At 50.2% G+C, this 13570-nt stretch overlaps 2 protein-coding genes across 2 annotated transcripts in view; one reads left to right on the forward strand and one right to left on the reverse strand.

The window, feature by feature from the left end:
* Window positions 1-3512, reverse strand: part of LOC112111100 (protein PET117 homolog, mitochondrial) — a 12642-nt gene extending 9130 nt beyond the window's left edge. The window contains exon 1 of the mRNA XM_026653136.2: window positions 3408-3512. Within this exon, the coding sequence (XP_026508921.1) occupies window positions 3408-3512 (105 nt within the window). The remainder of the gene's footprint in view (window positions 1-3407) is intronic.
* A 123-nt stretch (window positions 3513-3635) lies between these two features.
* Window positions 3636-13570, forward strand: part of OVOL2 (ovo like zinc finger 2) — a 46293-nt gene continuing 36358 nt past the window's right edge. Inside the window, exon 1 of the mRNA XM_029911892.1 lies at window positions 3636-3768. Within this exon, the coding sequence (XP_029767752.1) occupies window positions 3636-3768 (133 nt within the window). The remainder of the gene's footprint in view (window positions 3769-13570) is intronic.

A 13570-nucleotide genomic window follows, 5' to 3' on the forward strand; every position in this document is an offset into this window, starting at 1 on the left:
GGGGGGGGGGGGGGGGGGAGAGGAGTGTTGCTGTTTGCCCTGGCCAGGGGCTGTAGTGTCCCTGCCCTGTGCAGGGGATGCTGGAGGGGGCTGAACTCCCAGTGCTGGCCCATTGCACTGGTACGAGAGGAGGGGGCTGTCCCTGTGCCGGGGATGCTGGGCCATTGCCCCATGCATGGAGGGGGAGGGGGCTGCAGGGCAGATGCTGGCTTATTGCCCTGGTACATTCAGAGGCGCTGTCAGCCCCCACCCCATAGCCACCCTCCCCAGCACTCCTCAGCTCTGCCCTTGACCTCTTCCCCTCTGTGAGCCTCAGCCACCCCGAACCTGGGGATGTGGGGAGAGTGATCCCTACCTTCCTCCTTAGGCTTTCCGGTCATCTCCTGCCTCCCCCAGCTGCCTCCCCCTACGGGTGGCACCTGCCCACCTCTTCTGCTGCTCCCACACCAGCTCCCTAGCTTTCTGCTGGGTGGAGTGATGTCGTGGGAGCTCAGTGATTGGAGTCCATGTGGGCCTCTCCTCGGGTGACCAGACAGCAAGTGTGAAAAATCAGGACGGGGTGGGGAGGTAATAGGAGCCTATATAAGAAAAAGACCCAAAAATCAGGACTGTCCCTATAAAATCAGGACATCTTGTCACCCTAGCCTCTCCAGGGAGCGCTGCATCTGTCTGTAGGAAGGGGACTTGTGGGGGAGGGTTTTTAAATCATCAGGCTGCCATCAACATCTCCTCAAAGCCAAGAGCATCTCATCAATATCCTCCTGTGCTCTGATGTGCGTTGTCTCAATGGGGCACCATGGTTGGCCACCTCCCCTTTAATAGCTTCACTTACAAGCGAGGAACAGTAACAGATAAGAGTGGCTTGTTATTTGTGCTAATATTTATGCAAAACACATGTGAAGATTCAACTGCTACTGACATCTCCTTGTTTTAATTTCCCCTACACTCCCTGTTCCTGCTGCTTCCATCTCAGCCCCCCTTGTTACACCCCTCCTCTGCTCCCTTCACAAGTGACTGGGCCTGTTCTCATATTGTCCCCTGCCTGGAATCTCCTCCCTGATCCCGTGAATTGCACAACTTTACTCTTCTCCTTCCACTCCTTCCTTTTCTAGTCTGTTCTTTTAGGCCCTGTGTGCATTGGAGACATTTGCACGGGTGGAGCTACATCACCCCAACTAGCACAAAGATGTGCTGCACGGGTTCGAAACAGGGCTTGCACTGGTATAACATAGCCCCGCGTGATCCCTATTTGCGCCAGTGCAGCGCATCTTCGTTAGGGGGTTGCACTGCTTCACTTGCTCCCTCAGCATGGGACTACATAGACGCCTGCGTCATGGCTGCTATAATGGGCAGGTGACTCCAGGTGCCTGACCTTGCCACGCGCTGGCATCGCCAAGGGGTACACCTGGCTGCATGCCAGGATTTAAATGGGCAGGTAACAGCTGGTCAAGATGCAGCAGTGTTAGTGGTGGGGTAGAACCAGTCCCCGTGGTGCCCCCTCCTTGAAAGGGCTCTGCTGCAGCAGGGCAATAACTGCAATCCTTGGTATGGAGTCTCAGATTCCCCCCGAGACCAAGCAGCCCTCTCTGGGCAGGTGTGCAGTGCAAGGCAGGGAGTAAAGCAGGTGTAGGGATCAGGGTTTTTCCAGCAGCAGCAACAGCCCCAGCAAAGCCTCTCTCCAGGCAAGGCACATAGGAACAGCAGCAAATTCCTCCCCGCAGGGTGATGGAGCAGCCTGCCATTGATGTTAAATTGGGAGGGAGCCAGGCCCCAGGGTCCCCCCTGCAGGGCCAAGTGGGACTGGTGTAATGGCCGCAGTAGGGCCAAGGACATGGGCCTGGGCATGCTGCAGGGGAGACTCGCCAAGGAACTGATGTTCCAGCGCAAGGGAGCCTGCTATTAAAGCCCTGGCAGCAGAGGAGGCTCCAGCAGGACTGGTGTTAGTGCGGCAAGGGAGGGAAGGAGCTGGTTGGGAGTAGGAGATGAGCCACCTTTGGGGCCAGGATGAGGGGCAGGCAGGGATGGAGGCCCCAAAGGGGGATAGTGGTAGTGGGGGAGGGGGCAGGAGAAGAGTCACCAGGGGTGTGCTGTTCACATTGGTGGGAAGATGAGGGCTGGGGCAGGTGTTAGGGGCTAGGCCAGGCAGAGGACTCGCTTCGCCTCCGTCGCTTCCTGGGCTCTCCCCCCAGCAGTGAGTTGGGAGCTCCGAGGAAGCCAGGCTTGAGTGGCAGGTGCCTCCTCTTGCTGCCTGGTGGTGGGAGGGCTTGGGCGACACCTCCATGGCATGGGCACAGGGTCCAGTCTCCAAAGTACCTGTATCAGCCCAGATGGCATGAGATCTCCCCATGCCACGCCCTGAGCTTGTCCCCACAGCCCCTGCACAAGCCATGCGTACTACTGAGGGACGCCTGCAACAAGAGACAAACAGATAGGGTAGGGAGGAGCCAGCCTCAGCACCAATCAACCCTCTGTGGGCATAGGACAGCCTGCCTCAGGGCCACGTGGGTAGCTGCGATTCTCCATCCCCATCTGACCCAGGGCCTTGTGAGTAGCTGTGACCCTCAGCCATCCCTCTGAGAGCCTTGTAGATAGCGGAGATCCCCAACCCACCCTGCCCCAGGGGCTTGTGGATAACTGTGACACCCCCATTGCCCCAGGGCCTTTGAATGGCTGGGATCCCCCATCCCCATCCACACCAGGGGTAGCTGTGATCCACCCCCTGCTCCAAACCTAGAGTCTTGTGGATAGCTGGGTTCCCCCTTGGTGTCCCCCTGGCCTGTCTGCCTTAGCACCATCACTGCGTTCCCAATAGATCCGCCCAAGCCGGGGAATCATAGAATATCAGGGTTGGAAGGGACCTCAAGAGGTCATCTAGTCCAACCCCCTGCTCAAAGCAGGACCAATTCCCAACTAAATCATCCCAGCCAGGGCTTTGTCAAGCCGGGCCTTAAAAACCTCCAAGGAAGGAGACTCCACCACCTCCCTAGGTAACGCATTCCAGTGCTTCACCACCCTCCTAGTGAAATAGTGTTTCCTAATATCCAACCTGGACCTCCCCCACTGCAACTTGAGACCATTGCTCCTTGTTCTGTCATCTGCCACCACTGAGAACAGCCGAGTTCCATCCTCTTTGGAACCCCCCTTCAGGTAGTTGAAGGCTGCTATCAAATCCCCCCTCATTCTTCTCTTCTGGAGACTAAACAATCCCAGTTCCCTCAGCCTCTCCTCATAAGTCATGTGCTCCAGACCCCTAATCATTTTTGTTGCCCTCCGCTGGACTCTTTCCAATTTTTCCACATCCTTCTTATAGTGTGGGGCCCAAAACTGGGAGCTGGATCCAACCCCCCTATGTTTGGAGCTGTTCAGCCAGGGCTGTGTGTCAGGCCCCTTGCTCCCCAACCACTCACTTCTTCTGATGAAACCTCTGGTGCCACGCTGCCCTGCTCACCCACTCTCAGAATGGAGATGGAAGAAGTCATGATGTTCTCCGTGGCCTCTGCCCCCTTGGGCATGGACTCCCCTTGCTGCTGACTGCCCCATCCCTCCTGGAACAGGGGCCTGGGGGCAATCAAGCCTCTACATTTCCAGTCAGGATTAGGCACTCCAGGATTAACGCCACCAGCCCAAGACTTTCCATGGGATTGCCCCCTGCTGAGGGGAAGAGGCCATACCTGCCAGACGCCCCCAAAGGGCCAGTGACCCAGGACTGGTTCATGCCCTGCTCTCTGCCCTGGAGTCGGCAGCAGCTCCTGATCCTGCTCCCATATCGTGAGCATCTCCGAGGTTCAGCGTTGTTGGGGAGCCTATAGGAATGGCAGGTTTGTACCTCAGCTGCTGGCTAGTGCCAGGGGAGACCCAGGGTAAAAATGGGGGGAAGGTGAAGGCAGCTTTAGAGAAACGGGAAGCCAGAGAGAAATGGCCCCTCAGACAGTTTGTCTGTTAAAGGTGCTGTGGAAACGGCATAGGGGCTGTGATATCTTAGGACCCCAACATTTTCACTATTGATGTAGGGAGGGTCTGGGAGGGGGTGGAGAGGGACCGACCCGAGAGGATTGAGAGAGGCCAGACTGAAGGAAGCGTCAATGGGGAATAGGCTTTTCCTAGGGCATGTTGGAGGGATATGGGGTCTGGGGTGGGGTGTGTGCCCCCCCAACGAAGAGGTGTGTGGGAGGAGGATACCTGCACCTAACCCTAACGCCTCCTAAGTGATCACAACTGGAAGAATGTTTGAAGAGTCAACTGAGGAGAAGCTGAGCGCAAAGACTCATGATCCCCAACTGGGCGTTGGATCCAGTCCTTAAATTCCACAACCTCACTCCCTAGGCTTGGTGCCTTAGGTCTAGAAAGTCTGCCCTCCCACCCACCCGCCATCCATACATCACCTGCGTTGATGTGTCAGTCTAACATTTCTGATGAAGTTAGGACAGGCTACCAGGTAATTCATATCCAAAGAGACTCATTCCCTGCAGCCCCCCCAGACCTAAAACTCAAGATCCCCCCCCCCAGATAACCTTCTCTTCCAACACCATGCAATAGAGACAAATGCTAAACAGAAAGCATAGCTTAATCACTACAACATAACACACAAACGGTCTACATGAAAACCAAGGGTCATAGCCCTGTGAAAGGGGCATCATCAGTTTAAGTCTCTTCTGTCTGAAATTGTTACCTACACTAAGGCTATGTCTACACTAGCACTTTTGTCGGTCAGGGGTGTAAAAAAACAAACAAACAAAACACACACACCACCCTCACTGACAAATTTCACAGACAAAAGTGCTGGTGTGGACAGCGCTATGTCAGTGGGAGACACTCCTGCCAACACAGCTACCTCTGGTCCTTGGGGGTGGTTTAATTATGCCAATGGGAGAACTCTCCTGTCAGCATAGGTTCTCAACCAAGAGTACATGCACCCCTCGGGGTATGCAGAGGTTCCAGGGGGTACATCAACTCATCTAGATATTTGCCTAGTTTTACAACAGGCTACATAAAAAATGCTAGCGAAGTCAGTACAAACTAAAATTTCATACAGACAATGACTTGTTTATACTACTCTATATACTATACACTGAAATGTAAGTACAACATTCCAATTGATCTATTTTATAATTATATGGTAAAAATTAGAAAGAAAGCAATTTTTCAGTAATAATGTGCTGTGACACCTTTGTATTTTTATTTCTGATTTTGTAAGCAAGTAGTTTTTAAGTGAGGTGAAATCTGGGGGTACACAAGATAAATCAGACTCCTGAAAGGGGAACAGGAATCTGGAAAGGTTGGAGCCACTGTATTACAACAATCTGTAACCCACTAACAACCCCCCCACACTTCTCTTCTCCCCCTTTCCCTCTATGATTGGAGGGGTGTTAAAATCCACTTCACCTTGAATGGTCCCTTGAAATGTGTTAACTACTTACGCTAAACAATCTGTTTCACCTGGTATTTAGTTGTGACAAAGTTGGTCCAATAAAAGATATTACCTCACCCACCTTGTCAAACACAAAAAAAAGACCTTCCTGAATTCAAGGCAGACTGCTTCATTATGGGAAAACTCCCAGGCCTGTATTTGTATTCTTGCCCAGAACAACCAGAGTCCACACCATGCAAACTGCTGGAGAACGCAGCGGAGCTAGAGTGGCCAAGCTGCCAAGTCCTTGCCAGTTTTGGGGGTGTTATTTTGTAGTCCAGCAGCAATGTGGCATACTCCTATGTGGCAGCACATCAGATGGCAACCACGAACGGTTCAATCTTGTGAAACCTATTTCTGCATGCAGCACTTACTATGGTGGATCAAGCCATAACCCGGAACAGGTCCTCCCCACACCCACTATTGTATATACAGACAGGGGCAGATCCTCAGCTGTAGTCAATTATATAGACCCTCTCACTTCCATAGTGCCATGACATTTGCCACTTCTGAGGACCTGCCCCACTGAGTACCTAAGAACAGCCATACTGGGTCAGACCAAAGGTCCATCTACCCCAGTATCTGGTCTTCCAACATTGGCCAATGTCAGGTGCCCCAGAGGGAATGAACAGAACAGGTAATCAGCAAGTGATCAATCCCCTGTCACCCATTCCCAACTTCTGGCAAACAGGCTAGGGATACACACCATCCCTGCCCATCCTGGCTAATAGCCATTGATGGACTTTACATCATAAAGTGCTTTGGGATCCTTCATAATGAAAAGCACTAATCAGGCTGTAGAGGACATAACTTTTGCACAGAAGAGCATTAAATGCAGCTCTCAAAGGATAACCACCCCCTAGTAGGGCAGAAGAGTACATTTTAGATTCTCCCTTTACTCGGGCCTTCCTGCTGCTCCTTAGCAATAAGATACAGTGACGAAAACAATTGCCAGAGAGGAGAGAAAGAAAGGAATGGAGAGAAGGAAAGAAAGTGGGGGAAGGGGGGGGGGGGAGAGAAAAAACAGAAAAAAGTGTGTGTGGCAGGGGGAAAACAGACTATGAACCACTCAAGTGGAAGGTTATGAAGTTGTATTTACCTGTGATTTCTTCCTGTTCACTCTAGCTTGTGTTTTAGGCGGGACTCAAGATTCTGGTTTAAAATGATAAATAGGGGAGGCGAGGCCACATGGGCTAGTTAGTAGACAGGGCACGGGAGGTAGGAGACCTGTGCTCTGCCCGTGGTGTGACATTGGGCAAGTCACTTCCCCATCTGCCTTGGGCATTAGCTCTTGAAAGCAGGGACCCCACACACACACACACACACACACTTTTGAGTGCTGGGCTTGGCAAACTTAATGTTCTTTTAATGCATTTTTGTGTGTGCGCATTCAATTTCCTAGTTTTTTTAAAAAGCAAAGTGAAAAAAAAAAATCAGACATTCCGTCATGCGGCAATACATAGACTCCCACAAGAGTCAGCAGCAGGTTTGGAACCTTGAGATCCACCCCACAGATCTCTGCCTCTTGGACTAATGGAGTAACCAATAGCAGTAGTAGGTTGTCACCCTCTGTGTGGACCAGTGCTGGAAGGGGAAGACACTTTCATAGGTATTTGTGGAACCTTGGGTTCCATGCTAGGCTCCAGAGAGGAGCGTTGCCTCGTGGGCAGCCTCTTCTGCCCATTTCCTACAATCCTGACCCCTTCTGTCCCAACCCATCTGTACCAGTCCTGTCTCGTCCCCACCCCAGGCCCAGTCTCCTTGCCCAGCCCGCCCCCCCTCCAGTTTCCTAGTCCACTTGCCCAGCCACTCCCAGTTCCCCCACTTCCCAGCTCCTTGTTGAACCTGTCTCTTTGCCCCCCCCCCCCGGCATCCAGTCTATCTTCCACCAAAGTTCTCCGTCCCTACTGGCTCCCAGTCCCGGTCTCCCTCCTCAGGGTACTTGTCCAGCCTTAGTTTAGGTGTACACCTAAAACACTACAGCAGCTCAGCTGTTGAGCTCAAGCATAGACACTCACTACAGTGACAGGAAGGGTTCTCCTGTTGCTGTAGGCAATTCACCACCCTGAGAGGTGGTCACTAGGTCAACAGAAGACTTCTTCCATGGACCTGACAGCATCTACACGGAAGGTTAGGGCAGCTTAACTACACGTCTCAGGGCATGACTTTTTCACCCCCCTGAAAGAGGTAGCTATGCCAATATCACTTTTTGGTGTAGACCAGCCCTTAGCATCCACAATACCCCCTAGCTCCTGGGCTCAGGACTGCTCCACACTATGAAATCAGATTGGTACAAGTATGTTGCTAAGGGTATGTCTACACTACAGGATTAATCCGAATTTAGATAATTCGAATTTGGGAAACAGGTTGTATAAATTCGATTGTGCGCGGCCACACTAAGCACCTTAATTCGGTTTTTAACCACATTAATTCGGTGATGTGCGGCCACACTACCCCATTAATTTAAACACAGTAATTCGGTGGTGTGCGGCCACACTAACCCTAATTCGAATTAACAAAATCGATTTAGGCTCTACTCCGTTCGTCGAGGTGGAGTACAGAAATCGATTTAAAGGGCCCTTTAATTCGAATTAACTGGCTCTGTAGTGTGGACGGGTGAAGGGTTAATTCGGATTAACGCTGCTAAATCCGAATTAATCCCGTAGTGTAGACCAGGCCTTAGTGGTGTGAAAAGTCCACATCCCTGTGGTGCAATTAAACTGACCTAACCCCCAGTGCAGACCATGCTAGGTCAATGGGACAAGTCTCCTGTTGATGTAACTACTGCCTCTCGGGGAGGTGGAGTACCTACAAGCCCTCCCTGTCGGAGTTCCCACTCCCAGTCCTTCTGTGCCTACCTAGTCAATCTCTTCTCCCCTCTGCATTCAGATCAGTCAGCTTCCTCCTCACTGCCTGGGCATCAGCAGGGGAGGCATTGAGTGCTGAGGCGAGACAGACCCCCTATTTTCCATATCAGCTCCTGGTCCTGGCCCACACCAACCCAGAGCAGCAATTACAGGGAACATCCTGCTCAGCCTAGCCCTGGATGGCATATGCTCAGCACAGATGGAATTACAGGGGATCTAGCTGCAAAACTCTAGTCAGACTCTGAGCCTGCATGGACTGTAGTTTTTCAAGGGCTTATGATTCAGCCAGAGTTTCACAGGGACAGCAAAAGGTGCCTACCTGACTGTCATGGGATCATGACTGCCCTATAGCACCTCCTGCTGGCCAATTGTGGCACTCAGTCTTAGTTTCCTTCCCTTGAAGATAGGTCTCAGCTGTTCACCCACCAGTCTCTGCTAGAGCCATGGCTAGCCTGCCAGCCAAGTAAACAAATTTAACCCCATCCAGGCTGCCAAAAGTCCAGCTAAGAAATTCCAATGGACAAAGAGCTCTTCTGGACTTCGAGGGCTTCTTTTCAGCCCCCCTGCCCTGTTCCCAACTCCTTTCTAAGCTATCTTTGAGAGTCCCTCTGGCTCTGGGGTTCAGCACTCAGACCCCAGGCTGGTTCATCTGGAGTACCATTCTCAGCCCCTCCTGGGCTCTGCTCCTTACATCCTTCCCTGCCCCAGTACAGCGCACTAGGCTCCCAGACTGTTTGCCCTGAAGTACCCAGCACTCTGCCTATCTTAGCCTAGAGTTTTCCATAGCAGCATACCCACTCTCTATAGCTTCACACCTCACAGACTGATCTTTCTCTTGCCCTCACAAGCCCTTTTTGTAAGGCCCAGGCATCCATTAAGCTATCACCTGACCCCCTTAGCTCCACCTCCTCTGGCTGGGAAACAGCTAATTAATTATGGCACAAGTGTGAGTGGGCTCATCTCCCCTTAAAAGGGCCAGTCACCCTTTGAAACTGACACAAAGGTCACTCTGCCAAATTTCCAGTCCCTGCTCCAAAGAAAACACTGAGGTGCTGTGGATTCTCAGAGGAAAGATCACCAGCATTTAACATGGGCAAAACAACTTTTTTCCTCTTGGCCTTGTTTTTGGAAACAACTGAACCGTTTTGGTTGAAATTTTCCAGAAACAATCAGTCTGAGGCAGACACCTAACACAGAAAAATTCAGCCCAAATAACTAATGTTTGGGAAAGTTATAAGCAACAGAAAACAGGGTCTTATAGTGGGAAGGGTTAGGCAACTGGTGACACTAGCGGCCCTGCCTACAATATAATCAATTTTGTACCAATATTCTGAAGGAGGAATGGCATCTTACTTTTTAATGTATCTTTGTTGCTTTCTGTCTCTTCCTGATGTTTCTTTCCTGTAAAACAAAATGGTGTTGGCATAAACAAAATACTCAATGATTCTATTTACATCTCTTTCGATTGCATGGTGTAGTTCATCCCAAACACCAGCTTGGAAACTATCAGTCCAAAAGGAGATTTTTTTTAAAATTATGTTTAGGAAGTTGTGAGCCTGTGAAAGAGGAGGGTTATACTGCAAATAGTTTTGCAGCCTCAGCTGTAGTGTTTTGCCACCAATTGAATGCTGCAGTGTATCTGAAACCCAGCCATGATCTGAATGGGAAACCAAACATTGTGCAATGTATAAAGCTAATCATTGTTCTCAGTTATAATCTTCTCATATCTGCATATTGAGCAAACATGATTAAACCACAGTGCAAAATTGGCTTGGCCGATAACATCTGAATTCGGCATAACTGTTTTGTCCACACTGGTATGTTTACTAATTTGTAGAAGTATGAATAATCATCTGTCTGGTAGCAGGAAATGATACCACATCACATGGCATTAAATGGGAGAGAGCCATGCCAGATCCTCAGCTGGTGTCAATCAGGATAGCTCCATTGACATCTGGGGAGCTCCATTGGTTTACACCAGCGGCGGCTCTGGTATTAGCAGAGCAAAGGACTAAAATCCAAATCAGGATGGTTTAGTGAGAATGCAGAAACATATGAGCAAATGGGTCTTGCAGGTTATTGCATGACCAACATGGATCTTATTGGTCCAGGACTGCCTCAAAGGTGTTTCACAGGATCTAAGTTGTGCAGAGAAGAAAATCTGGTGTCCAAGTGGTAGGATGAAGGCTGTCTACTTCAGGAGATCACAGTACATTAGTGGGGCCTGGTCTACACTTAAAATTAGATTGACCTAGCTACATTGCTCAGGGCTATCAAAAATTTCACGTTGTGTGCAATGTAGTTAGATTGACGTCACCCCCCAGTGTAGACATAGCTAGGTCCTAGCTACCACCTCTCGGAGAATTGGATTAACTACTCTGACGGAAACCCCGCTTCTATTGATGTAGGAAGCATCTACACCATGGCCCTACAGCCTCACAGCTGCATTGGCTGTAGTGTAGACAGCCTGGGTCTCTCATATAACAAAGAGGGGTATGGGAGAAAGGATGGCATTGTTGTTAAGGCAGTGGATTGTGAGTGACTCAGGAGAAATGGGTTTAATTCTCTCCCCTGCAACAGAATCCCTCTGTGACCTTTGCCATGTCACTTAGTGTTTATGTGCCTCAATTCCCCCTGTGTACAAAGGGGATAATAGCACTGCCCTAGCTCACAGAGGTGTTGGGAGGTGCTTATTTACATGGGATGGGAGTCATATAAGTACCTACATAGGACAGCAGACCCTTTTTCTCGAGTGCAGACAGGCCTGACACATGTACAGTTGCCCTCTGTAGCATGTCTGAGGTCAGACGCTGAGTGGACAGCTTTTTTTAAACCAAGCCTTCAGAGGAAAATGTCTTTGGCTAAATGAAAAAAAAAAAATCATTAGGATGCTTAGTCAAGCACTTCTTATGAGATTTTCAAAGGTTCTTGCTGAGGTCAGAGAGCCCCAGCACAACATGAGCCCTTGATCTTACCTGATGTTTGTGCCATGTGCAGGCTGATAATGAACTGCTAACTGTATCTGCTTGTTTGGAGGTGCCTATAAACATATATTAAGTATTGTGCAACCAAGGTGGGTCTACTAGAAGAGGCCTTAAAAACCAAAGTTCCGTCTGCAATGTGTGGGAATTTGCCCTGGAGTCCTTAGCCAACACTTTCCCTCCCCAAACTGTTGTGCTGTATGCTATGGGCTGGCGTCTGCCACTCTTCCTCCCAGAGCTGGCCGGTGCACTGTATACAATCTGTGAAGTGCTTTGGAATGCAAGGCCTTACAATAAAGGTTTATTATTCATTATTATTATTACAGACAGAATAACTGATTCTTAAACTTGCATTCCCCCCCATATCTTTTTTGAATCTTAAAAACTGATGTCTCGTTTTTGTTTTTTTTTCCTGGAAGACTGTGCACACCTGGAGAACAGATAGCTTATGATAGCAGAGACAGCATATAAGTAAAACCTGATTAACTGGAGCAGGGGCAGGTTTATTCAGACTTGAATTGTTTGTGTTTGTTTTGGGTTATTTTTGTTAGCACCTTGTTAACCAAAGAAACACGTTAAGAGAAGATTCTTTATTACTGATTCATTACTCACTCTTTCACTTAAGAGCTGCACTCCGCTATCCCTGTGCCTCCCAATGAGTTCTCCAGCAAAGCCAAGGAAAAGCAAACTTGACATTTCTGCTATTTCTAAGGCTAAAACTAAGCAGAGAAATACACTTTTCTGATGGAAGCTAATAATCATAGTACCTGACTGTTATACAGCACTTTTCATCAGTAGATCACAAGCCACTTTGCAAAGGTGGTTAGTATCATTATTCCCATTTTACAGATGGGGAAACTGAGGCTTACACAGGCAAAATGACTTGCCCGAGGTCATCCAGCAGGCCGCTAGCAGAGCTGAGAACAGCGCCCAGGTTTTTCGGTTGAGAGCACAATGCCACACTTTTATTTTCCTTTGCAGTTCACCTTGTACAAAAGTTACTTTTAATTTGCCTTTGCCCTTCCTGGTTCAGGCCAGAAGCAGGAAACACTAGAAAGCCAGCAAGGAACTCTGTTCTTGTAAGGTCTCCCAGCCCCATTTTGTAGATCCAAGGGGTTCATGGACAAAAATCTACATTTTGGGGCAGTTTGCTGAATCGAACCAAACCCCTGACCCATGTGAGGATCACCCGACACATTTGCAAAGCCTCTGTGGCTATAATGAATTGTAGGAGGTTATAACTCAGTTAGGGGCCAAAGTCTCGTAGTCCAATAGCAGGAGGAGGGTATAAAGACAGAGAGCTTTATAATTACTGTACATTGGCATTTTATTTCACACAACCTTTTCCATAGGTAGAAAGAGAGGGGCAGATACAGCAGCTGTAATGCTGGGAATTTAGTCTGGGCAATACATTTAGAGGCGTGTTGTATCTGCAAACATTGTAAAACACAATGGTGATAAAGGCCCCTGTGCCCAAATGGTAGTGAAGTAATCCAGAACTCGGCAGCAGCTTGCATGACAAAGGGGATTCTATGTGTGGTTTGCATGCTGAGCTGAGAGTTCCCCAGCATGGAATTCTGGGCACTAAATTATGGCCCCTCAGGGTAGGTGCACTGGGGGGGCCGGAGGGAGAGCAGTGGAATCCCCTCCCACACAATGCCAGGCAAGGACGGGGGGAGATACTAGTGCTGCTGGCAGCAGAGGGAACATATCTGGGAGGGTGATTCGAGCCATGGCCTCACTCTTCTGGGCAGTAGCAGAAGGGTTGTGTGGGAAGCAGTACAGGCAAGGGACTGCTGGTGAATGCACTCCCCTCAGGGCAGATCCTCAAAAGCATTTAGGCAACTAACGCCTATTGATTTCAATGGGACTTAGGCACCTAACCACTTGGGAGGGTCTGGGCTGTTATGCCTGGCTCTCTGTTATGCAAGCAGTGTAGCCCTAGCAGGGCCGGCTCTAGGATTATTGTCGCCCCAAGCAAAAAAAATTCTCCCCCCCCCTTTCTTTGGGCCCCCCCCCCCCCCCCGCCCCAGCTCGCCTCCGCTCCGCCTGCTCCCCGGGGCGTGCCGCCGCTCCGCTTCTCCCCCCTCCCTCTCAGGCGAGGGAAGGCAGAGAAGCTGAGCAGCGCCGCGTTCAGGGGAGCAGGCGGAGCGGAGGTGAGCTAGGGTGGGGAGGCGCAGGAAGTAACCGGGGGGTAGAGGAACCACTCCCTGCTCCAGCTCACCTCCGCCGCCTCCCCCGAGCGCCCCGCCGCTCGGCTTCTCCTCCCTCCCAGCCTTGCTGCAGGAAACAGCTGTTTCCCGCGCGGCAAGCCT

The sequence above is a fragment of the Terrapene carolina genome, unplaced genomic scaffold, assembly GCF_002925995.2.
Source record: "Terrapene carolina triunguis isolate 2854851 unplaced genomic scaffold, T_m_triunguis-2.0 Scaffold132, whole genome shotgun sequence".
In the NCBI taxonomy this organism is placed as follows: domain Eukaryota; kingdom Metazoa; phylum Chordata; order Testudines; family Emydidae; genus Terrapene; species Terrapene triunguis.